Genomic DNA, 24,734 nt, shown 5'->3' on the forward strand with positions numbered 1-24,734 from the left:
CATGGGCGGGCCTTAGAGTGGGCGCACAGCGTCAGGCTAGTAACCTCCCGCTCCTGTCGGTGGAAGGATAACGAGCCGGTACTCCACAAGTCCATCAAACACCGTATGAGCCGCTCTCAATCTGACGACCATCTTTTTGCCCCTTGTTTTTTAAGAAAAGTAAAAGCTTTTGGGTGATGAAAAAATTGAATGATTCTATTATTAGACTGATGCTCTAAATGGGGTTTGGGAGTACCAAATTGAAATTTTAGATTGAAAAAAATTTAATTCAAAATTTTAACTAAATTTTCTCCATTCTAAAAAAATTACTAGTAAAAAATTCAAGCCAACGAATCAACACTTGTTCGGAAGGAAGACTCTTGAGAGTTTACGTCTACAGTCACTGCAGGCATCAGTTGTTTGTAAAGGAGTTCATGATATTTGAAGTGCTTCAGATGAACCATTCACAACTATTAATCACCTCACAAAAGCTAAAGTAAGAATAATCCGAGCTTTAGGTCCCTTTCGATCAGATTCTGAGCTCTAGCTTTGTTCCAATGTTCATCACTTGTTCACGTAGCCAAAATGGTATCACATATATTTTGAGTTGTGTGAACTCACAACTTGGATTCGGTGGCTTTTTCTACACAGCTAAGGCGCAAGCCACCATTTAATTTTTGCAACTTTTGGTGTAAAGCCATGCACCTTAATCGTATGATTATTCATTTAACTAAACTAAATTATGCTACTGACTGACACTTTGCATACAATTTAAACCAAACTCAAAGTCCCAAGTCCAAGTGCAGTATTAGCCAACTTTTGTTCAAATTGATTCAACCTGAAAACCAAAATTGTGCGGTGTTGCACCCAGGTGAAGTTTTAACTACAAAAACTAGAAGCTGTCACCCCTAGTTTTCCTTGTGAGAATACCAAAACACATTATATACCAAAGTTTATAAAATTCTTGAATCTACACAGCAAGGTTTGATGCACCAGTATAAACACAAAAAGGAACTACTCCAAAAAAGATTTAGCGAAAATGGTTGTCCTCAGACAGCTAGGAACGAGTCTCGACAATCTGCGGACCCATGTACTCAATTCCAAACATCTCTGAGTCTTCTGGCATTTCAATCTCTTCCAACCATCCGTAACAGTCACCCACTTCTTTTGCTACAGTACTAGTAGTTTTTTTAATACCTGCAAGTGTCAACATTCAAGGTTGAGGAGGTTGAATGTTTCAATTATGGAACAACTCAGATTCACATTAAAGTTTCAAGCTGGTAATGTGTGGTAACTAAAATAGTATATATGTCGAAAGCCACCCAAACTGAGAAGAGAGAAGGATTTGTGCTTACTTGATACAGCAGAGTAAGGAGCATCTTTGTAGTAAGAGCAGTCTCTTCCATCCTCTTTAGAATAGGGAGGTCCAAGCACATCAAGCACTGCACAGGGTGTTATAGCTGTGAAGGCATGGATATTGCCTCCTGATGTTGGATATAGTACAGAAGTGTTGCATGGAGCTGTGAATACCCGGTTTGCTTTCAACCGTGCCAATCGCACTGCAATACCATTTTACTAGGGTCAGTTAAAGTAGAATCCTTTTCATCTATCATTTTGGTACACAGAGAGAGAGAGTCTACTCTACTCACATTGAGAGGACGCCTTGGAGTTATCAGAATTGACAGGATCAACCCAATCATATGCCTTAATGTGCATGCTTCCCAGTAGAAGCTTGCTGAAAACAGTCATTTCTGGGTGGTTATGGAGGGGAATGACACCAGTAGCAGGAAGAAAGAAAATGCACATCTGCAGAGGACATGATAAAAGGTAAACGGATTGTACAAATTTTAAAATGCTGGAGACAAATAAAAAATCAATATTTTAACTTGATAAAATACGCATTCCAGGCAGACTAGAAAATTTAATAATTGCACTGGATGTTTCATTTGTTTAAGATTGTGTGACACCACATTCCACAAAAGAACCGGCCAGTCTTACCGAAAAATGTTCACACTGGTATATGGTTGTGTATGAGACTGTTGGAATCCCTTTGACAACACCTTTAGGCTTAAAGAACTGCAGATCTTTACTTAGTCCAACATCTTCTGGCATCATATTATCTACAACATGATAGAAGGTTAGTTAAAGAAACAAGGATGATTAGTATGTTCTAATTTCACGTATTTAGTAAGAAGATACCTTCTGGCACCATATAATAGATTCGCATGCAAGAAGATACCGTATTTATTACATACCACACAGTACATTCATCCATGCATAGCACATAAACTCATGCACATGCCTGTCACAGAAAGCACATCTTGCTATGTACTATTTTACTTTCTACAATAATACATCAGAGTTTAAACCTTTTTTTTTAAAAACCTCATCGTTTAAACTAGCTATGTATAGTTCCAATTTTAAAGATCTGGATGCATGCACATCAGAGCATGCTAAATAAAAAGGACCCCTCGCGTCGTCTGTGTATCTTTTCATTGATACCTATGGAAGGTATAAAGATGTATGAAAACAAAGACCATAAGCTCTTTAGTCCATAAAAATCTAAACAGATTACAGCTTATGTTCACTGTATTTATATGTTTTTCTCTTCATATTTGACAAGAAGGAATTTAACTAGCTAAACATATATCTACTTGATGTGCACTCTGCCGTCCAGCCACTAAAATACACTCACATTGAATCCATCAACTCATATCACCTAATCAAAGAAACTGCAATTTGAAGAACTCCAAGACATTGAACTATAAAGATCCAACAGATATAGAAAGATAACTCAAAATGTACATCATTGTAAGATATATGTGATAAAATGAAATATACCTAAAAAGGAGACCTACGATATACCTAAAAAGAAGAGCATTACCCATGATAATTTATTTTATCCTGCAAACCCGAGCTACTCAGAGAGGCACATTGGATAATAGTCTACAAATGTAACTTTCTGCACTCACTTTTGACTACTTGAACAACGTGGTCGATCTCCGACTCAACACGCATTTAGAACATGTTTATAAGAATTCAAGGCCAGTGTAGAGAGGCTTAAGTATATATATTTTCCCCTTTTGGCTGAAATCGAAGTGTTGGCATTTTCAGGCATTCAGCATAGCACAAAGACCAATTTAATTTGGAAAATAACCAATAATAATAATAATAATAATTCAGAGACGAAAAGAAGAAACAACAGATCCATATTTTCCTATTAAAAACAATTTAACAAAGAAGATCATGGGATCAAAACGTATTCAACCATCCAACAGCAGAATATATAGCCATGACCAATTCGATGTAAGATTTACTAAATTTCCGTCATAATCTTTCAAGATATACAAACCCAAAACATTATCAACCATCCAACAGCAGAATATATAACCATGACCAATTCGATGTAAAATTTACTAAATTTCGGTCATAATCTTTCATGATATACAAACCCAAAACATTATCAACCAGTCACGGTACCAAAAGATGAAGGGGGATGTTATTTCTAGTGGAAGCTAGAAAGCAGATAAAAAAATCTTCCCTTCTTGGTGAATTCAGTTATATGTCATTTTTGGTCTTCCTTAAGACCAATTGATGATCTTTTTAGCGGCTCGGAATCCATTAGTCCAGAGCTTTTGTAGTATAGCACAAATGCTGTAATGCAACGGACGGCCTTGATCACTCACACGAGTGATCGATCGTGGCCATCTGGTGATGTAACAGCAGCGGATCCAGGTTCCTGAACTCATTTACTATTAAGGAACACAAGGAATTCTTAAATGTTACTATTTAGTAATTTTTTAATGGAAAATAGTACAATTAGAGTTGTCATTTAGGTAAACAGCGCACATGGTACACTACTCCCAGTTATGAGTAAAGATAAGGTTTAGATCCATATAAATATCAAAACATATACACATACAAACATATACAAAAACAGAATTGTGCGTTAGGAGACTGACCAAGAATGTGACACAATTTGTGCACATCAGCAGAGGTAGGAACGGTTCCAGGGCCTTTAAACACGTCTTGACAGGATTCGAACAGCCTCTGCAGCGCCATCATGGGAACCGGCGGTGCCGGCTGTTTGGTTCTTCTTACTATGCATCTCCTCTTCTTAATAATCTTACTAACATCCCCAACCCCATCCCTATCCCTTCTCTGCTCCACCATCGCCGCCTCAATTGTCATCGACCCACGGTCACCCACCACCGCCTCAACAAAACAAAACCCACTAATTAATTAATATTGGTGGTGTCCTTGCAACTATATTTATAGCATACCCCCACAGAGATGCTTCAAATTCAACCCAACAAAAAACTGACTAAAAGAACAGCATGTTTGTTGTGGTTTGAAATGGATCCGTGGGGGATGGATAGGGAAAAAACAGTTTGTATTCTAAAAAGTTGTGCGAAAACCAGAAGGAAAAATTAATGTTTCGGTGTGTGATCAGTTTTAGTCCCCATGGAACAGAACAATGAGCCTTTTAAAGGAGAAGCAAAACCAGGGGCTATGCCAAGTGGATTCCTAGAGAGATAATATGGGTGGAATTGACAAAAATGATGTTGGTTGGGAGGAACCTAGAAAAAAGAATGGGGTGGGGTGAGGTGCCAGGGTGGCAATTCTTGGTTTCTTTTCCCGCCCCCAGATTTAACCGATTAACTGTACCCGGTTTTAGGAATTCACACGTGCGATTAATGTGAAATGACAAAAATGCCCAACACCTATATATGAGAGTGGACCCATTGGGGTAGGCGTAGGTCCAAGGTTCAGCTCCTTGAAATCCATATTTAATCGACTTCAATGTGAATTGAAAAATCCACAATTCAATTCCACTCAATCCTTGTTGAATGAGGGTACAACTATTTCAGACGTTTGGATCTCAAATTCTTTTTGGTGGATGACATGATTACAATAGTAGAATTATCCAAAAGGTCAATAGATATTTTGTTCGCTCAATACCCCCAATTTTGATAACTAAGTTTTGAAGTCCTTGGTTGTGATCACCAAGGACCAGGTCAGTCCATTTAGTAAGAAACAGGGTGCGTTAGTTTACTTGTTCCAAAAATAAATAAATAAATAAATAATAAAAATAATAATAATTAAGAAAATGATAAAATTGGCAACTATAAAATTTCTACAAAAATCAACTCACATAGACGTGACTATCTTAAAATTTCAACTCAAATACAAGTATCTTTCATAATATGATCCTCTTAAAATATTTTCAACTTAAGCATCCATAATCTGGTTATCTTAAAATTTCATTTCATACATAATTTTTTTCATTTTTTTTTTTTGTATTTAGAAAAATAGAAAAACAAACTCTTTCCATATATATATATATATATAGATATATATATTCATTTTCAAAAAATGGATTTTCATATCTCTGGAATGTATTGGAATGCTTCCATAAGAACTCTATAAAAAATTAATTTCTACAAAAACTAAAACATAAATTTCATTTAAAATTTTGAATATCAACAAAAATCGACCTAAATTCTTATTTTATTGATTTGTTTGTACTTTCTTTCATAGTTATTGTTTTGTTAAATTTTTAATTGTTATTTTTCTTTTAGAGTTATTTTTGTTTTTTTCTTTTTAGTAAGTAAAGAGAGCTATTTTTATTAATTAATTTTTGGAATGCATCTTATATTTTGGTTTTAAATGACCTACTTTTACTCTATCATGGTGAAGTATCGATTTTGTATTCATTGGGCCAAATGGTACAACTCTAAAAATTATGGCTCATTCCAACTGTAATCCATGCGTAAAAAGGAATTTTAAAGAAAATATTTTATTTTATTTTTTTAAGAACAATTAACGGAGAAGCCATTCCCATAAATGCACAGTTTGCACTCTATCTTTAAAATAAAATGATTTTATTATCCCTAACTCATAATTCATCCAAGACATACTCCGTAAAAGAGGGGAGGAGAGGGAGAATACAATTTGAAATTGAATAATGATAAAAGTTTGACTTTTGAATTTATTGGACTATTTATATGTGAGGAAATGATATCATCATAGACATCATTAAATATGATGATGTTATCGTGACGTCATTTCCTACTTATATAAATTTAGTCAAATGTCTTTGATTATGACTCCCTAACCTTATTTCATATGAAATTTCCTTTTAATAAAATAACATTATTATCCCTAACTCACAAATGAGATAATTAGTTTTGGGAGTATTTTGTTATTTATATTATACACACACACCCACTTATCAAAAACACCCTTTACTTTATACCAAAATTCTATATATTTATAATTCTTTAGATATTTTAAGGTGGGTTGGCAATAGTTGGGACTTGGGAGACGTGGTAAATCAAAAACTGCCAGCAGTGGATTAAAAATGTGCACCAACATAGAAGATATTACATCAAAGAGTGAGTGAGTTGGTGTATAAAATTGAAAACTAAGTATTAAAAGTTTCAAGAGCTGAAATGTAGCTACTAAGACTATAAAGCAGCAATCATATATTGAATTTTTTTATTTATATTTTTTTAAATTCTAACTATTTAATTTTCTTTGAATGACGCCTATGACCGTCTAATAGATAAGAGAAAGGAAAATAATTTCTCCATTTGATAAGGAAAAAGAAAACCTGGAAGATTTCCATGTCACGTGGCACCCACACTGAGGACTTGGCTTCCACGCTTTCGGCTGAGGGCTTTCCTACTGAGGCACATGTCTATAACGATTTCCCCACTCTCATTTTACAGGACTACAGTTGAGTGTTTCGGTAATAAAAGATTTTACCCTTTTTTGAATTAATTCATAAAAGTATTAAGGCAATGGAAAATGGTATTATTCACAGTCTTTAATATTTTAATTTAAAATAGACCGAGATAAAAATATGACGTGTTATTATAAAATTTTAATTTAAATAAGTATCATTATTATTTTCTTATCTTTTTATGGTACTCAAATATAAGAATTTTCATGGTACTCAAATATAAGAATTTGATTGGTACAAAATTTAAAACAAAAATGGTAATATTTTTCAAATTTTCAATGCTTTACAATTTTTTTTTTTAAGTTTCTCTCTTTGTTTTTGTTTATGGAGTTACATAGATTCTTAATTTTGATTATTATAATAATGAACAAATGTCTAACTAATTATATATAGGAGATGCAATCTTAAGTATCTATTCCTCAGAACATATACAATTTAATACAGTGATTGAAACTTTAATAATCAATAAATATATTAAATTAAGATGAAACCTAAAAATATGGAGTACAACTTTTCAAATAGTTAATTACCTTATATTTTAAAATAGATAGCGTATTTGACAAATAAATAGAGTTGTGAGGTAATAAGTTTTTATTTGTTGGGTAAATAGTAGTACTCTAAAGCAAATGTGAAAAATAGTAATTACACGTCAAATGTAATATACATACATTATACACATATATCAAATGTAATTTAAGGAATTTCTGAAGGAGTAATAAGGAAGAGAAGGGGCCCTCTTCCTTGCAGCTGCAGCCTTCATAGCTTAAGTGCTTCATCTTCAACTTGTTTATTTATTTATTTATTTTTAGTGTTTTTAGCATACAATATGCAAGTCGAATCAATTACAAATTGAAGGATGAAGCAAAACACAAGCATTGGACCACACAAGCTTCTTCGTCCCAAACAGGGACAAAACTACAAAACCTTTAAAAAAAAAGGGTAAAGTACACAGACACCCCCTGAGGTTTGGGGTAAGGACAAGCAAATGAAAGTTTGGCTATTTTTGGACAATCACACCCCCTTGTTAAATTTGCCATCCAAACAGGGCCTTAAAACACGTGAAAAGTCCATTTTACCCTTTTCTATTTTATTAATTTAAATTATAAAATTATAAAATACTTAACGGACCAAATTACCCTTATATATATATATATATATATATATATACCCCCACACAACAGTGACCACCAGCACCAACAATAGATCCACTGATCGTCAATCTATTCAAAACGACGCCATTGGGAGTCGATGACGGAGATTCTCCCGGAGCTGAAGAGAATGACGGAGGCACGGCAATACCGGAGGGAGACGAAGCAGGAGCGTCGGAGGTTGGGGGAGCAGGCGGAGAAGCAATCAGAGAGGTCGGGGCAGTACCGCCTGCGGTGGAGAAGACGACAGCGAGGACGACAAGCCGAAACGCCACACCCGACCATTCGGTCTTAAATTAGTTCAGAGGTCCCGTTATTGATCAGGCGATATATGTTGGGCGTCGAGGTCTTGAATTGGTACCCAAATCGAAACCCAATTGATGAAATCAGAAGAACAACTGGGTTGTTGGTGAGAGGAGGAGCAAAATTTTCAATTGATTCAGAGGTTTGATTGGGGTGGGATTGAGATTGATATTCACATCATCAAAACCCATCTTTCCAACCAGCCTATATTGGTGGGATTAAGATTGAGCCGCACCTTGTCGGCTCCCTTCGTCGGAACCTTTTATGCATAATGAAGAGCATGGACTGAACCGGTAAAATACTGCCCGACGATGGCTTCACGGAGAGCATGGATTGAATATACCGGCGGTGAAGCTAGACTGACCGGTGAGGAGCGGGCCACGACTGTCGGCAGAGCTCTCTGCCATGGAAAAGCCGGAGCTCTGTGGAAGATCATGCGTAGGCGAGGAGTGGGCCACGGCCGTCGGCGGAGCTCTCCGCCATGGACTCGTCGAAGCTCTGTACAAGAATCATACGCCGGCGAGGAGCAGGCCACAGATTATTATGTGTATATACAGATTAGAGTCAAAACCATTATGTGTATAAGCTATATTTTGGCACCATAAAATTCAATCCACAAGTCTGAAACTGCTCTGTCGGTCAGAGACACACAAGTCTGAAACTGCTCAAAACCCATCATCATGAAGCCAACGTCAAATTCAGATTATTATGTGTATACTCAAAACCATTAGAATCATCGGCAATTCCGGGAAAATTATTTAACAATTTGAATGCGAAATCAGAACCATTATTAGTAAAGAATGATATGGGCATCAAATCAATACCCATTATAAAGCAAAACTCTATTTTTCTTCATTATTTATTTGAAATTCTTTCTTCTATAATTTAATTTTGCAATAGACAAAAAAAATAAGTTGATATATATTGGTTTATAATTGAGACCAGACCAATAATATATATACTCCGTATATATACACACACATTTTGGGTGTAATCCAAGAATGAATTATTCCAGAAGATTTACATATATACCAATAAGGAAAGAAAGAAAATTAAAAAAGAAAAAATAAATAACAAATTATATTTGTTAATGAGAAATTTTAAAGATGGAAACAATTTTATTGACTATTAGTTTCAATGTGTAAAAATAAAAAATAATAATAAAAAAAGGATATGATAAATTTCGTCTAAAGAAAAAATAGAAAATTCTCTTTACTTTCTAATATATATTACTTATGATCATATTTTAGCAACCACCGAACAAACTGGGCACAAATTCTCGTCCCGAATCAACTCATCGGTCGGAGACACACAAGTCTGAAACTGCTCCGCTAAAAGAAGCTATATTTTGGCACCATAACTCCTCCAAATCCAATCCACAATGGTCCCTCTTCTCCCCATAAGCGCACCAATCTGTCCCACCACCGCAACCCTCTCAAAAACATTAACCAGAGCCTCCTGAGATTGTGATACATAGCACTCCTCTTCTTGTGTGATCTTCTTGTAAATAGCTGGATAGCCGATGATGTTTACACGCTCAAGGCAACGGGTTATCATAACTTCGACTCTAATTTTGGCTCTGATTTCGCATTCAAATTGTTTAATAATTTTCCCGAAATTGCCGATGACTCTAATCATACGTCGGCGGGTTCCTTTCCGTTGATTATATGTGTATATACAGATTATTGAGAGATAAATATATATATATATATATAAAGGTTAAAAATGTAATTTCAACATTCAATTTGGTCAATATAAAAGTCAAAAGGCAGAAATGTCAACTCATTACCATTGGGGTGTCTTTGGTTATTATATCAAACTTGAGGGGGTGTGTTTGTCCCAAAATAGGCTAAGTTTCATCTGACTGTCCTTATCCCAAACCTCAGGGAGTGTTAGTGTACTTTACCCAAAAAAAAAAAAACTTAAGATGCAAACCAAAAGCAGATTCTGACCAACCATAGCGAGTATAATCACCAAACAACCTGATAAATGCAGCAAAAGAAAAGCAGATATATTTGATCTAAGCATTCAAAATTTACAGGGGGTTCTTATTCCAAACAGGAGTAAAACTTGAAAGCCTCTAAACAAACATGCAATGCAAGTCAACAATGAAGGGAAGCAGCACCAGACCCAACATGGGTGACCAATTCAGCTTGAGGTATTAATGTGTTAGCGTACTCCGGAGTCGGAGCAGTATCAAAGTTTTCCAGATTAATGAACTGAGCTACAATGCACAAAACAGCACAATGAATCTATGATCAACCACAATTCCCCAGCAGTTTGGACTTGAAATCATGGCAAAAGAATGGTGCCTTTTCTCAGAGCTACAAGATCTATACTTTTCTTTCTTCTCTACTATTATCAGTTCAATGATTCTATAACTTTTCACTAACCATAAAACCACTCACTGCTGATCTAACCCTTTGAGCAAACTCTACAAAGGGATTTTATGGATCAATCTCTCTACTTCGTCCTCTCCAATTCCATCTTCATACCTCATTAACCTTCTAAGAGAGAATCACAATAACATAATGACAAATTATCGCGTCCACCTCCAAAACGCAATTAGGATGATGATCGTCACAACCATGCCTGCATATTTTATCCATTGATCAACGCGATTCCGTCTCTCAATGAGTCTCAATACCGAATTTGATAACCCCACTGTGTTGAGTACATCCAGTGCTTTCCTTTGTGCTCTCTGCACCAAAAAGAAATCTAGTCAGGAATGCAAGTCTTTTAGCAGCTTCAATCCTTACAATATTGTCAAGCCTAGGAGTAATATTTCATTTGGTAAATGCTGATTGCATTTCTAACCTTTTCATGCATAACAATAAAGAAAGCACTGCCTATAAAATGTCCTGTCCCCAGGTTATGTCACTACAGCACAGCACCACAAACAAACTATTGCAACTTTTTACCTTGTATTGTCAACAAACTTGCTGAATTTATATCAATGAAGGTGCAAGCATGTAGTGGAAGCAGGAAGGAAGATCAAATATAGGTTGGCAAGGACGAGAACAAAGAAGCAGGGGGTAACAAAAATCAAACATAAATAACAAGAAGCTTTGGAAGAACATACGAGTTACCAGCAGGAAATATTTTAGTGCTATAAAAGTGCATCAGCATTTGAAACAAAGTCTGATGAGACAGGGATAAGGGAAAGAAATCAACCCAAAAAAACTAAATAAATAAACTGAGTTCTAAATAATTTCATCCTTTTTCATAACCACGAAAGTGATGAGACACCCAAAATTCAGTCCAGCAAAAAAATATTAATAAAATAAAACTACCCAATAGCCAAGCTAATTGAACAGGTAAATTCCATATCAGCAAAAAGGCAGTAGAAAAATCTATGAAAATAGGATTTGTCAAAGAGAAATGTACTAAATTAAAATGGAGATAAGAAGAATACAACTTGAAACTTAACTTACCAGAGTCTTAATACAACTCAACACTTGAATTACCAGATTCTTACCAACAGGCCAATGACCTAGAGGTACCAAGCCCCTACTTCTCAAAGAGAGGTCAGGGGTTCGAGTTTCAGTGGAGGCATGTGTGTGTGAGTACCAACTAGGAGGAACAAAAAAAAAAAAAAAAAAAAAAAAACCAGATTCTTATCATCAGTTTCCAAAAAAATTAACTACCTTCAAGAAACTAAAAAGTTTAGTTCAACCAAATCTAGAGAGAGAGAGAGAGAGAGAGAGCTATATAAACTCTCCACAAAATGGGTGTGTGAATTCTTTTCAGATTCTTATCATCATTTTCTGATCAAACTTTTGAGTACTTGTTATATTATAAGAAAGCTTTATATATGTTATAAATAAGATACATATTATTGCACATTACAATAAGGAAATTCTTAATTTTTACAGATATCAAAAATAATAATAATCATAATAAAATAATAATAAAAATCATAATTTACAGAAATAATAATAATAATAATAATAATAATAATAATAAGAAGAAGAAGAAGATAAAACAAATATAAAAAAATACCTTATCAAAGTTAGATCGGAGAAACGCCTACCTACCTACACCACCACCAACACTAGGTCACTAGCACAATTTACCGATGCAAGAAAAGCCTGAATAAGGAAATGAAGATTGTACTACCACATCCAGGCTAACCCATCATCTAGTAGATTATTAGATACAAAAAGGTCACAGATCAATTTTTTTTTTTTTATAAGTGTGTAAATTTCAGCAAAAATCAGTACATTACATGTTCTTTCTGAATGCCAAGATAATCCAACTGAAAGCATTAATTAATACAGGAACCAGCCTCTTGAACTGGATTGTATATTGCTCCTATTTTATGTAGACATGCCTAAAGGCTAAAGGCTTTCAGCTTCGAACTCCAAAAACCCACCCTTTTGAAGTGTTTATTGTGTTTGCCAGCAGCAGACTGGCAGAGTTGATAGTAGATTGCATGTAGATACTAGTCTGTCTTCTTGTCTATCGGAATACCAAAATCTAATATTTAATCATAAAAGAGGGTCAAGAGTACTACAAAGTACAAAAGAGAGTAAGGACCACTTGTAAATATTACATTTTGACCAGTCAACTCGTCCCTAACATTTTAGTTGTCTTCATGATCCTCCAATATGTTTTCAATCTAATTCTGGAATGTGATCAAATTCAAAGCCAGATAATACTTTATCCAATAATTCTGAAATTTTGAACTTCATACCCAGATATAGTAAGTCCCACAGTGAAGATGTCCTTGCAATACTAGCATCTCAATACATACTAAAGTTTCAATAATCGCACATATACATACATAAATACAAATATGCATGGGTATCATATGCTTAATTCGTATGAGTACCTTTAAGCGATCTCTTTGGGTAGCATACTGGGCAAGGATAGCCACTCCAGTTGCATGAGATTCTTCCAGCATCCTGGACGAGTTACGTGCTGACTGCATTGCTTGAGCTTCGTCATCAAAAATTCTCAATACATGAGAGGACTCCCCATTCTATAATGTACAGTAAATCCATTAGATAGTGAAGTAAAGGTCTGCATGAGACCAACAGAGCACAACTGACTGTAAAATACATCAAAGAGAGAAAGGATTACGTACAGCTCTTCCAAGCAATTCTGCCCTCTCTCTGGCTTCTTGCATCCGTCTCTGGTTGCGTAAGAAGAACTTGTCCAGACTTTCTTTCAACGAGTCAGCCTCCTCAGCTACTTGTTCCACTTTTCTGTGTCACACACACACAAACGCGCATAAAAGACAAATACGAGACCATCAAATCACAACATTGGTTACAATATTGGAAAAAAAAAAAAAAAAATACAAACTACAGGACTTTAATCACAACGGAAAAAATAACCAGCTCTAACTGCTGCTAGATTTTCTGCTTTATGAGCTAGTAAGATTGGTCTGACGAAATTTTCCTGAGACTACGCCCAACAAGTTGTCCAAGCTTCAGTTCAAAATTTTAAAACCCTACAGTGGTCTATCTCTCTTCATTATTGAAGATAACACAGAATCTTTTGCTGTAAAACCCAGTTGGAGGCTAATGTACTCCCAAGGAAATCCAATGGTGCACATTAGGAAATGGGTCAATGGACTCTTAAGCATAAGTTTTCTCAGATCTAGTCTCCCAGTCTCCCCCCATAACAGTGTTGAAAGAAGTGGAGAAGGATGCTACTTTTACTGAAATTCAACAAGGCTGGTTCAAACTTTATTTTTCTTCTTTTGATTATTCTTCTTCTTTAAAAAGTAAATCAGATTAATCACATAAACACACGAACGTTAGCCAGAGGATAGACAGATCCAATTCAATTAACTGACATATAACATTTATGATTCTATACAATGAAAAAATGGTAAGAAATTTTTTTTTTTTGGGAGAAAGTTCCAGAATCTATAATATCTTCTGCAACAACCAAGAGAGAGGAACTTTTGCCTTTCTAAATTCTATAGAAATCACAATAAACCAAGTTAAATATAATTTATTTCCAAACAAGACCAAAGAAGAGCCAAATAGACTTAAATACTTAATATATTAGCAACCCTCCAACAAAAAAAAGGGTAAGCAGGAACAAAAATGCTTGAAAAATAAAAGTTGGGATGAATATGTACCAAAATGCATATATTCATCAGCAAACACTGACGATTAAGAACAGGCTACTCTGCACTATTGTAGCATATAAATCCAACAGGAACAAAGATCAGATCGAATAGAAGAAAACAAAAAATGATTACAAAATTTATGCATATAAGCAGGCATCTACATATATATATATATATATATATAATACATTTAGATATCATGATTGACTGAGATTTTTATTTTCTGTTTGAATCGTTGAGAGTATCTATGGCCTAAATCCCAATTAGGTTCATAATTTGACTTGATTCAAGAAGTAAGCTAAACAAGAAGATAGAAATAAATAAATAAAACAATAATAAAAATTTAAAAAAAAAAAAAAAAAATCAGGTACATGATTCTCTATAGATTCTTGACTCTCGAGAGATTTCAAAATATCAAAGGGTAAAAAGCTGCAAGTTAAAACCCTACCATCGCAGTAATTAAGGGGGTAAAGAAAGTCCCATAATCAACAAAGATATAACAGAAGTACACGCATTTCCAGAAAAACAAAAGAGACGGAAGACGAGAAATATCCTCAAATGATCGATTGATCAAATCAAATAAAAATTAGAAAATCAAACAAGCACTCAAAGATCCAGTAGTCCACAAATCAATAAACCGAGCATAGCATATGATGAATTGATTGATAGAGTAATATATAGAAAGAGAAAGAGAATAGGACCTCTTCCAGAGATCGCGTTGGGGCTTGGCGGCGACGGACCTCCAGAGACGATCCATCTCAACGCAGAGCGATTGGATCTGACCGATATCCCTCTTGACTGCAGATGAAAGTTCCGGAGAATCCAAGGCATTGGACGATGAAGATGAGAACTCAAGCCTTTCGAGCCGCTCAAGACCATCTCTGCTACTCAGTAGAAGCTTCTTCGAATTCTGATAAAGGTCCGACAATGTTCCTCGTTCCACAGCCATCGCCGATTTACGGAGAGAAAATCAGAGTTTAAAGAGAGAGACACGAAGAAGATTTATAGCAACCTACGTCCACGTTAGGCTCGTTTAATTTGATTTGATGCAATTTATTGTGATGGTCCGGTTTGGACCTTTAATCTGGACCAAACGTTTCTATGGGTCGGTATCAGAGCCAGGGCTCTGACCCCAAATGCCACTCGAGTGGAGTCTGGATCCTAGTTGAGTAAGGGTCCGTTTGACATGCGTTTTATTTTAGGCATTTTGTTTTTGGCTAAAACAGAAATAAAACTAGAATGTTTTGGCAAAAATCGGAAGTACGTTTGGGAATGATCTTTTACTGTAGAAATGTCGGAAACAAAAACATGCAAAACATATTTGGTAAGTCATGCGTTTCAAGAATTTTAAAAACAAAACATGTTTGGTAGCTCCAACTGTTGTAAACAAAATAAAACAGAAACAAAAAATATGTTTGGTTATCATTGTTTTTAATTTATTTTTATAAATTTTAAATTTATTTATAAATTTATTTCTATATAAATAGTCTATATATTTTTAATAAATATATTAAAATTTGAACACACAAACACACACACAGAGCATATTATCTTGATATGAAATTACACTTTAAGTTATTTGAAATTTCCTGGTATAGTTTGTTCCTTTGGTGATGATTGTCCATAGGTTTGTGTTTCATTCATTTTGCTCATTTTTCGCATTAGCGAAAGAAGAAAAAAAAAAAAATACTACACAGCTCTGATAATAATTTTCGACTCTTATAAGTCTGCATTGGTGGGAATTTAACTCCAAAATACAGATTCTTGTCTTTTCTTTTGTAAAAAAATGTAAACCCCCCCCAAATTATATATATATTAATTTTTGTAATAACTTATTTACAAGTTATTTGTAATAACCTAATTCAATTTTATTATCATTATACATGTATAGTCCAACTTAATATTAAAAATAAATAATCCCTAGTCACATTTTACTATACTACATGAGAGTCAACATTTGTAAAAAAATTTGCAATAACCTATTTACAAGTTCTTTACAATAACCTGCTTCAATTTTATTATGATTATACCTGTATAGTCCAACTCAACATTAAAAATAAATAATCTCTAGTTACATTTTACAATACTACATGAGAGTCAATATTTGTAAAAAAAAATTGCAATAATTTATTTACAAGGTCTTTGCAATAACCTGCTTCAATTTTATTATCCTAATACCTTTATAGTCCAACACAACATTAAAATAAAAACAAACTCAATTGAAAGCATAATTGAAATAGAGTGTATAACATTTACAAGTCCTTAAATATTCAACCAACAAATTAAACAAGTTTAAGTTCTACATAAAATGTTTGGAACAAAGCATTAACAATACATAGTTGTCACTAAAAATTGATAAGAAGTTCATAAAGTGGATGACAATGGCAACGACACATCATCTTCATAACAGAACATGTGGCCTTCAAGAGAGCATCAACACACTTCATATCTGCAATAATAGCATTTAAGTTGAATTATATATCTGTAAAAAAGATTTATATTACATATATATATATTGCAAGCTCACAATAGCAACAAATATATTACATATAAAAGAAAAAATATACCATTACTTTCAGAAGGATCAAGAGTGCTGAAGAGAATTCCAAATTTGATCAGCAATAGTATTACGCAACTGATCCATTTCTCGAAGCTGAGCCGAAGGTACATGCTCAACAATCTCATCATCTTCACCATCACTTTGAGGAGGATCATTACCATCAAATATGTCATCAGGCTGATGCTGATTTTTGATGAAATTATGTAATGTGCAACAAGCCATTACAATCAATACTTGTGTTAAAAACTTATAAGGAGGCATTGCACTCAAAATAGCGAATCTCATCTTCAATAACCCAAAGCATCGCTCAATTATATTTCTCAAAGATGAATGCCTATGATTGAACACTTCCTCCCGACCACGAGGTTGTCTAGTCTTATGGTATTCCTGAAAGTGGTAAGTATGACCTCGAAATGGGGCCAAATAACCAGGCTTATTGGCATACCCTGAGTCCACCAAATAATACTTACCTGCCATGTTTAGAATACATAAAGATATATACAGTATGATAAACTAACTATATATTAAGTGAATTTGTAAAATAATATTACCTGCTGGTGGAGCTGGAAAGTTCATTGCCTCATTTTCAGTACACTCATTTAGGATTCTCGAATCATTAGCTGAGCCTTCCCACCCAGCTAGCACATATGTGAACCTCATGTCAAAGTCACACACAGCCATTACATTTTGTATAGTATAACCCTTTCTACCACGAAATGGAAGTTGTGTACTTGCTGGCAGAGTTGCAGGAATGTGGGTTCCATCTATAGCTCCCACACAATGCCTGAAGTAAGGGTAAAACCTAGAAGACTCTCTAATCTTATTCGGAATCACAGAAAAATTAGGAGGGGCAATGATATGGGTGCCCAACTGACATACTGCATGCAACACAGCATGGAAGTATCTAGAAATGGTTTCAGTGGAGTGTTGAAATCTCTCTGCTATAACACGATTCATTTGATTATGAGATAAAGTGAGCAAAAAGATTGCCACTTGTTCATAAACAGTTAAAAATTTAGAATCCTTCAGCCCTATACCTTTCAGGGTACTACACAATGTTCTGAAAACTTCAGGGAACATCCTAAAATTTTCATAACATCTTTCTCTATGGCCGTTTAAAATCTCCATAACATATGTTTCTCCTTGTAAAATGGAATCCCTACAACGCCTCTTTTGATAGAAGTTCTGCTCTTCTAAAAGAGCAGCAAATATTAAGACACTCTCATTGTCCTCCTCATCGTCGCATAATTGAATTATTCTTCTTATATTGTTCCACATATCCATTACCCTATTTAAAGATTTAATACAAGCAAAACATTTAAGTTAATAAGTAAATCAATTAAATAATAAACAAAACATTTAAATAATAAAACAAACATTTAAATAATGGTATTAAAGTATTTGAGTACTAACAGGCATCTAAGAAATAAAATTATTTAAGTTATTATAGCCATCCAAATGTGAGATAATAAAAGTATTTAAGTTATTATAGCAATCCAGATGTGAGATAATAAAAATATTTAAGTTATTACAGTAATTCAAATGTGAGATAATAAAAGTATTTAAGTTATTACAGTCATCCAGATGTGAGATAATAAAAATATTTAAGTTATTACAGTCATCCAAATGTGAGATAATAAAAGTATTTAAGTTATTACAGTCATCCAAATGTGATATAGTAATAAGTTAAACGATGACACAAAACACAATCATCCATAAAGAAAAACTCAAACATTCAATGCCCAACCAATTCTTACATCCTCAGGTGCCGAAAGAAAAAATTTCTGCCACTTCTCATAATCATGTAATAACTTCGATACCTTAGCGAATTGGGCCATCTCAATTCCAGGTATTTTTTGTAAAAGGAGCATGGAGGCATCAAACATTTCATAATCTCTATCATTTTTTGAGGGAGAGAGAGCTTCATCATCTCCTTTCTCACATGAAGATACACGAGTAGAAGTAGAAGATGCTTTAGCTGCTTCTCTATTGCAGCTTCCATTCTCTCAGCTCTCCTCTCAGAATTCTCATTCATGTTTGACAAGAGTGCAGCTATACCAGGAGATAAAACATCTTTTTTGGCTTTCTTACCTTTACGTAAAGGTGGGGGACTGACCCCACAACCCTCTTCCTCATCATCGTCATCATTGGGAGTGGGCAAAATGATTGTGGGTGGTGCTGTAGTGGATGGGTGGGCATGCATCCCTTTTGCATATATGTCCCCAAATATAGTCGACATCTTGTCAAAATGCTTACATCCATACTTTTTATACTTATTTGCATTCGTAACAACCTACAAATTTTGTTATAATATTAACCACATAACCAATAATATACAAGATTTTATTATTTATTTAGGACTAATAATTAAATTACTAACCTTGCACAACCTGTCCCATCTCTTTTCCTCAACTATAACCATGCCCGTCTCATTGTTATATCATACACCAGTCTCTGATAATAATTTCTTAAACTCAGTATAAATTTTCCTCAAACCATTAAACTTATTCCGAAGTTGGGTTAAACCAAAATTTCTCCCCGTTTGAACATTCATTTGTTTGACTAAATTACTCCAACCACTTTTACTAAATGTTATGCCACTACGATTATTAGCTTTAACTTCTTCCACCATAATATTCACGAATTTTTCAATGAGTGACTCATCCCATAACAATTTTCCATCGTTCGTAACTTCAACCACTTCTTCAATTGTGAGAGAATCACCGCATTGTTCCACATTCTCAACATTCATATCCATCTAACATATTAATAACAACACTATAATTAATAACAAAAAAATAATAATTTTAAACTAGGAAAAACTATTGATGGTATTAAAGTTGCTCTATCACAACTACTGATTCATGAATGTTTATACTATTACAATATGTTTATTCCCCTTTTATACATTTGCTAGAAAGAGCTTATGATTTTAGGTTTTACTTAGTTCCTAGGAAACGTACATATAGTTAATATGGCATAAGTGCTGGAAAGCCCTACGAGAAGTTCACATATTTAATAAAGAATACTGAATCAAAATATAAAAAATAAAAAACAAGAAGAGAAAGGAGAAATTGGTGATAAATGTTATAATATTAGGTATTTTACTAAAGGGAAATATGGTCATTTCATTGTAATAGCAATTGTATATATATACACATATGTGATAGGAGAAGGGAAGCACTCTTACTCACAAAATTTCACTAATAATTGTGTTTTCTTATTCTATAAATCCTAAATTCAATAAGAGTAAAAGATGCAGATATTCTTCTGAACTTATGCATATATATTTAAAAGTAGGGGAAATGACATAATGATAAAGACTGAACCAGAAAAGGTGGGTGTGCATAAGAAGCTTACCTCTTTTTGGTGCTGTGAATCTAATGAGAAGAAAAGCTACCAAATCAACAAGAGATATCAAACTCCAGTCCAGTATAGCAGCTACAAGAAGGAAAGGTGGAAGAGGTAAAAACAATTATTATTCCAGTTAAAAAAAATGATAAAAATGTAACTAAATATTTAAAAATATATCTATAATGCATTGATTATGTATTAAATGTCTAAACTCTATTGACACATAATGATAAATTTTAATACATACATATATTACCAAACTACAACAAAAGTGACTTTTTGTGACAAAATTTCAGAGACAAAATTTATTTCGTCCTTAAAAGCAGCCATTTAGAGACAAAATACTAGTTCATCACTATTTGTTATATGTTTTAGTGACGAATTGGATAATTCGTCCAGTTTTACAGTATCGCCTTATCTCTATCCTAATTTTTTATACATTGGCGCCCGTGTTTTGTATTATGAAATAACCTAATGAGGTAAAAACGAGGTCGTTCCGGTACTTCTTTCCCCCCTACAATCTCGCATCAGTTCTCACCAGCGCCCTTTTCTCTCCTAATGTTGATCAAACTCCAACTACCCCCACATAAAGACGCTATTTTCCCCATTTTTTCTCACAATATGCTGCACTATTCTGTCCTAATGCCGCCAGAAGACTTTCTGCTCCTTCAACAATTGAATGTCCCTTAAAGAGAGAGAGAGAAGTTGAGTTATCTCTAAATCACACAAAAGCTCTCAAATCTCTGTAAGTTTCAATCTCAAACTGACATCTCTCAATCAATTTTATTCCTTTAACAATATTTTGGTCTTTAACTACTACCAGTCCAAGTACTACCACTAACCCTTTCTTAGTTATCAAAAAGAGAAGGTGTGATACCCCTCGGATCCGAGACACAGGTTGATCAAGTCCGACCCGAGTCCGAGGGATATCAAACAATTAAAGTATTTTAAACGAACACAGATTACAAAAAAATGATTTAAGAAATAAAAGAATAAGCGGAAAGAAACTATAAAAGAAATCCTCAATATAAAAACCTTAAAATATTAATAACTTAAAATCCTACAATCCAAAATCTCCAATCTTTTAACAACTTTGGAATCCATCTCTAGTGGACCCCTAATAGAAAAATCACAAACTGAATCAAAGTAAAACTGAAGATAAAATCCAAGTCGAACATCTGGAAAGAGATCCTACATCGTCGGAAGAATGAGTGACCGTCTCTGCTCCACACGAACAAGCTCAAGCCTGGAACTGACGTACACCTGTAAAATAGGAGTGGGTCAGGCCCATGAACAAGTTCTATCCTACTGCAATCCAAGCAGAGACCTGATACGCATATACATACTAAATAGTTCAACAATAACTAATAGTCCATACATAAATATATATCCACACTACTGGACTCTCGCTAGACTATGAAGAGGGTCTCAACCTGAATAGAAGGCATCACACAAATCGCACCTGAGTGGGTATGAGTACCTAAGCCTAAACAGGGTATACCTCAATCCCCACAGTCAGCTACACATCCAACTGCATATACGCATCCTAACCGTTGACTCTGAGACTCAAGCTCATGTCACGGTACCATAAAAATATATTTAAACTCCAATTCCATCCATCCACAAGAAATCCATTAAGTCGTTCGGTGTAGTCCACCGCACCGACTTACATACATATAAGGAGGATTTATTTAATAACCCGTACCCTCATTCCAAATAGGTAGGACTTAGCAACTTGTGCTGTCCAAACCTAGTATGTCACCGTCCCATACCGGTACATACAATCCATTCCATCCAACAGTTGATACCAAACATAAACAATGCACATAGCAACTGAGCCGTAATAAGCATAAATAGAGATATAGACTAACATGTTTACTCCAGTAATTGATAACCCAAAATCATAAGACATGTCAATTAATACCATGATGAATATAAAATAAATATATAGGTTATCATATTCATCCCATATCTCCATTATAAATTATCATATTTCTGAGCATGCAGATAATTCATCATTCTCGTCCACGAGTCCATGACAAGTACAATAAACTTAACTATATTAATTATCATGCTTGTCACTATTAATAGCATCATAATAATCCATTTTCCATCCACAGAGAATATAAATTAAGTTCAGTAAAATTATAATTTCTCTGCACTATAATGAACAACTTCCGTCGATGCTTACTAATGTTTAAGCTATAAACACATATTGGTTTATTAAACTTTAATCCACTCTCACAAGTGTTGATTAGACTTAGAACATCTCAAAACACCCAAGTATAGCTTCCTACAGCTTCTGAAAAATCCAAAATCCGAGTTCCGTAGCCAAATTGGTCGCAGAATACGCAAAACTGGAAGCCCGTGAAAGAGCCTGCTCTTTTAACTGAAAGAGCCTGCTCTTTCTTTGCTTAGAGCCTGCTCTTTGGTTGCAAAGGGCCTGCTCTTTGCTTCTATGAGCCGTCTCTTTGCAAACTTAAAGCGTTTCTTCTCTGTTCTTCATACTTAGAGTTCTTAAGTGTCTAAATTAGATTCCAATGTGCTTTAAGAAATATTTTAATTCCCTATTCAATCAACACTATCCCTTAAACAGGAAGTACACAGAGAATTCACCAAATTCATACATCTCTGTAAGACACACAGAAATACTTCCACAGACTTTTAACATTTAATGCTCTGAGTTCAATTCTGTATTATTCTGTTCTTGGAGACTTTAATCCTACTCTAAACCATTGCTAAACCATCCATTACAGTCATAATTCTACTTAGAAAAACTTAGAAAATCAACCCCCAAGAAGCCACTTCACTGAAAACTAAAGACACCACAAATAGAACGTAGTAAAAACTGGAAAATAAAAGTAGAGCCGGCTCCCCAAATATTGGAGCCGCCTCCAATAGCCTTGGAGCCGGCTCCAATTGCCTAGGAGCCACCTCCACCTCAAGGAGAGCCGGCTCCAATCAAGGGAGAGCCGGCTCTCCCCCTCCTCTGCCTCGTGTTCTTTTTTCCGGCTACGTTTAACCCTTCTACAGATCACCGTTTTGATTTCCAGAAATTTCTAAGTAATTCCCAGTGAATTCTAATGTTGGTTTAAGCCTTGATTATACTTACTAATATGGATTTAACCAAGCACAATGCAAGATCAGTTCCAAGCTTTAATAGTTTATCAAACCAAACCTAGGACTAACAGTTTGCGTCCTAGTAACAGATAGCCTATCTATTTTTGTTTTAAAATCATATAATAAACCTGGAACCAATTTAATATGCAAAGAACATGAGTATAAGGGAGAGAGTAAGGTTAGAACTTGCTTTTGAGATCTTTGTTCAAAATCTCTACGCCGTCTCTAAAGCTTTCCGACGATTCCCACTGTAAAACTACTCTGTTGCTTCTCTATCTCTAGAGACGTGAATAGGATTTTGTTTGTTTTCTAAAACCCTATACAGACATCTCACATATATTTATAGGGTTTTACTAAACCCTAGATTAATTCCAACCCTTCTAAAAATACTCATCGACCCAAAGAAACCTAATAAAACCTACGTCGGCAACAACTGACTTTTAAAACAAAACCCTATTTAAAAATACAATTAAATTAAAATAATTACCACTTAAATTAAATTAATCAAACCATTTTATTAAATTAGATTAAATCAATTAAACAGTTAAATTAAATTAAGTAAAGCATTTAATCCTAATTAAAAAAAATAACTAAATGCAATCAAAACACAACCATGAAAACAATTAAACTAAAACAAGGTATAAACATAAAACCCAATAAACTCATAATGAAATTTAAATAAATTTTCAATTAAAACAAACCAATTCATAATTAAATAAATAAAAATATAATTTAAACAATAAAATAAATTCCAAACCTATCCTTTTAAAATTAGGGGTATTACAGAAGGCCTTGTCCATATATGTTTCGTATGTGTGTGTGTTTTTGTATTTATCTTAGAGAGAGAAATTAAAATTCTCTATTGCATGTTTTGTATTTATTTACGTACACAAATAGCCCAAAAAAATTTTAAAAGGTAAAGTATAAAGTTGTTCTCTAGTTCTAAATTTTAATGTACAAGTTATTATACTTTACCTTGTTTCAACATTTTCTGTAGAATCTAGAACCATTATGCCATTGGTTATTAATTACAAAAAATTTAATTGAAAGAAATTATTATGTCTTGTTAATTCTTCATGCAGGGGCTACAGAAGGTTGCACATTTAAGTGTAACAACCACTACTTAATTGTAAGAAAGGTGTCCAAAATGAAAATAAGGGTGAGACAACTACATAAATTTGTCAATTGCTGATCAATATATGCTACTCAACTAGTTATATATGCTGATCAAAATGAAGGTGCATTGGCAGTGTTATAATTTGAACATAGCTTCAGCAAACAACAAAATTTAATGAAAACAAGCCTTTCCTTAATTTTCAATAATCACCATGCATGTCCAGGAGAGTCAAGAGATGATACAAATTAAACAAAAATATGAAGGCATGTAACATGGATTTATCATTTATTTTTCCCCATGTGAATTACTTAGGTGTA

At 34.2% G+C, this 24,734-nt stretch overlaps 2 protein-coding genes across 2 annotated transcripts; both read right to left on the reverse strand.

Annotated features, from left to right (window-relative positions):
* Positions 1-931: 931 nt before the first annotated feature.
* Positions 932-4,552, reverse strand: LOC132293153 (plant cysteine oxidase 2-like). The gene is made up of 5 exons (XM_059790501.1): positions 3,942-4,552; positions 1,978-2,099; positions 1,629-1,785; positions 1,335-1,538; positions 932-1,176 (listed from the first exon to the last, which is right to left on the reverse strand). The coding sequence occupies exons 1-5, from the start codon at positions 4,168-4,170 to the stop codon at positions 1,037-1,039; spliced, it is 852 nt and encodes a 283-aa protein (XP_059646484.1). The 5' UTR covers positions 4,171-4,552; the 3' UTR covers positions 932-1,036.
* Positions 4,553-10,166: 5,614 nt separating this feature from the next.
* Positions 10,167-15,305, reverse strand: LOC132293154 (membrin-11-like). The gene is made up of 4 exons (XM_059790502.1): positions 14,968-15,305; positions 13,268-13,388; positions 13,013-13,162; positions 10,167-10,879 (listed from the first exon to the last, which is right to left on the reverse strand). Exons 1-4 carry the CDS (start codon positions 15,213-15,215, stop codon positions 10,718-10,720), a joined length of 681 nt encoding a protein of 226 aa, XP_059646485.1. The 5' UTR covers positions 15,216-15,305; the 3' UTR covers positions 10,167-10,717.
* Positions 15,306-24,734: the final 9,429 nt, after the last annotated feature.

Source organism: Cornus florida, unplaced genomic scaffold (genome assembly GCF_030987335.1).
Source record: "Cornus florida cultivar Cherokee Brave unplaced genomic scaffold, ASM3098733v1 CherokeeBrave_3.0.0_Hap2_Chr02, whole genome shotgun sequence".
Classification (NCBI taxonomy): Eukaryota; Viridiplantae; Streptophyta; class Magnoliopsida; order Cornales; family Cornaceae; genus Cornus; species Cornus florida.

Excerpts from the sequence above, each read along its gene's own strand:
- LOC132293153 (XM_059790501.1), bottom strand. The coding sequence starts at position 4,170 with ATGACAATTGAGGCGGCGATGGTGGAGCAGAGAAGGGATAGGGATGGG. Across the intron at positions 1,539-1,628 it reads CTCCAAGGCGTCCTCTCAAT|TGCGATTGGCACGGTTGAAA; the intron begins GTGAGTAGAGTA and ends ATGGTATTGCAG. Across the intron at positions 1,177-1,334 it reads TCCTTACTCTGCTGTATCAA|GTATTAAAAAAACTACTAGT; the intron begins GTAAGCACAAAT and ends TGACACTTGCAG.
- LOC132293154 (XM_059790502.1), bottom strand. The coding sequence starts at position 15,215 with ATGGCTGTGGAACGAGGAACATTGTCGGACCTTTATCAGAATTCGAAG. Across the intron at positions 13,389-14,967 it reads CAACGCGATCTCTGGAAGAG|AAAAGTGGAACAAGTAGCTG; the intron begins GTCCTATTCTCT and ends TGTGTGACACAG. Across the intron at positions 10,880-13,012 it reads CCCAAAGAGATCGCTTAAAG|AGAGCACAAAGGAAAGCACT; the intron begins GTACTCATACGA and ends TTTTTGGTGCAG.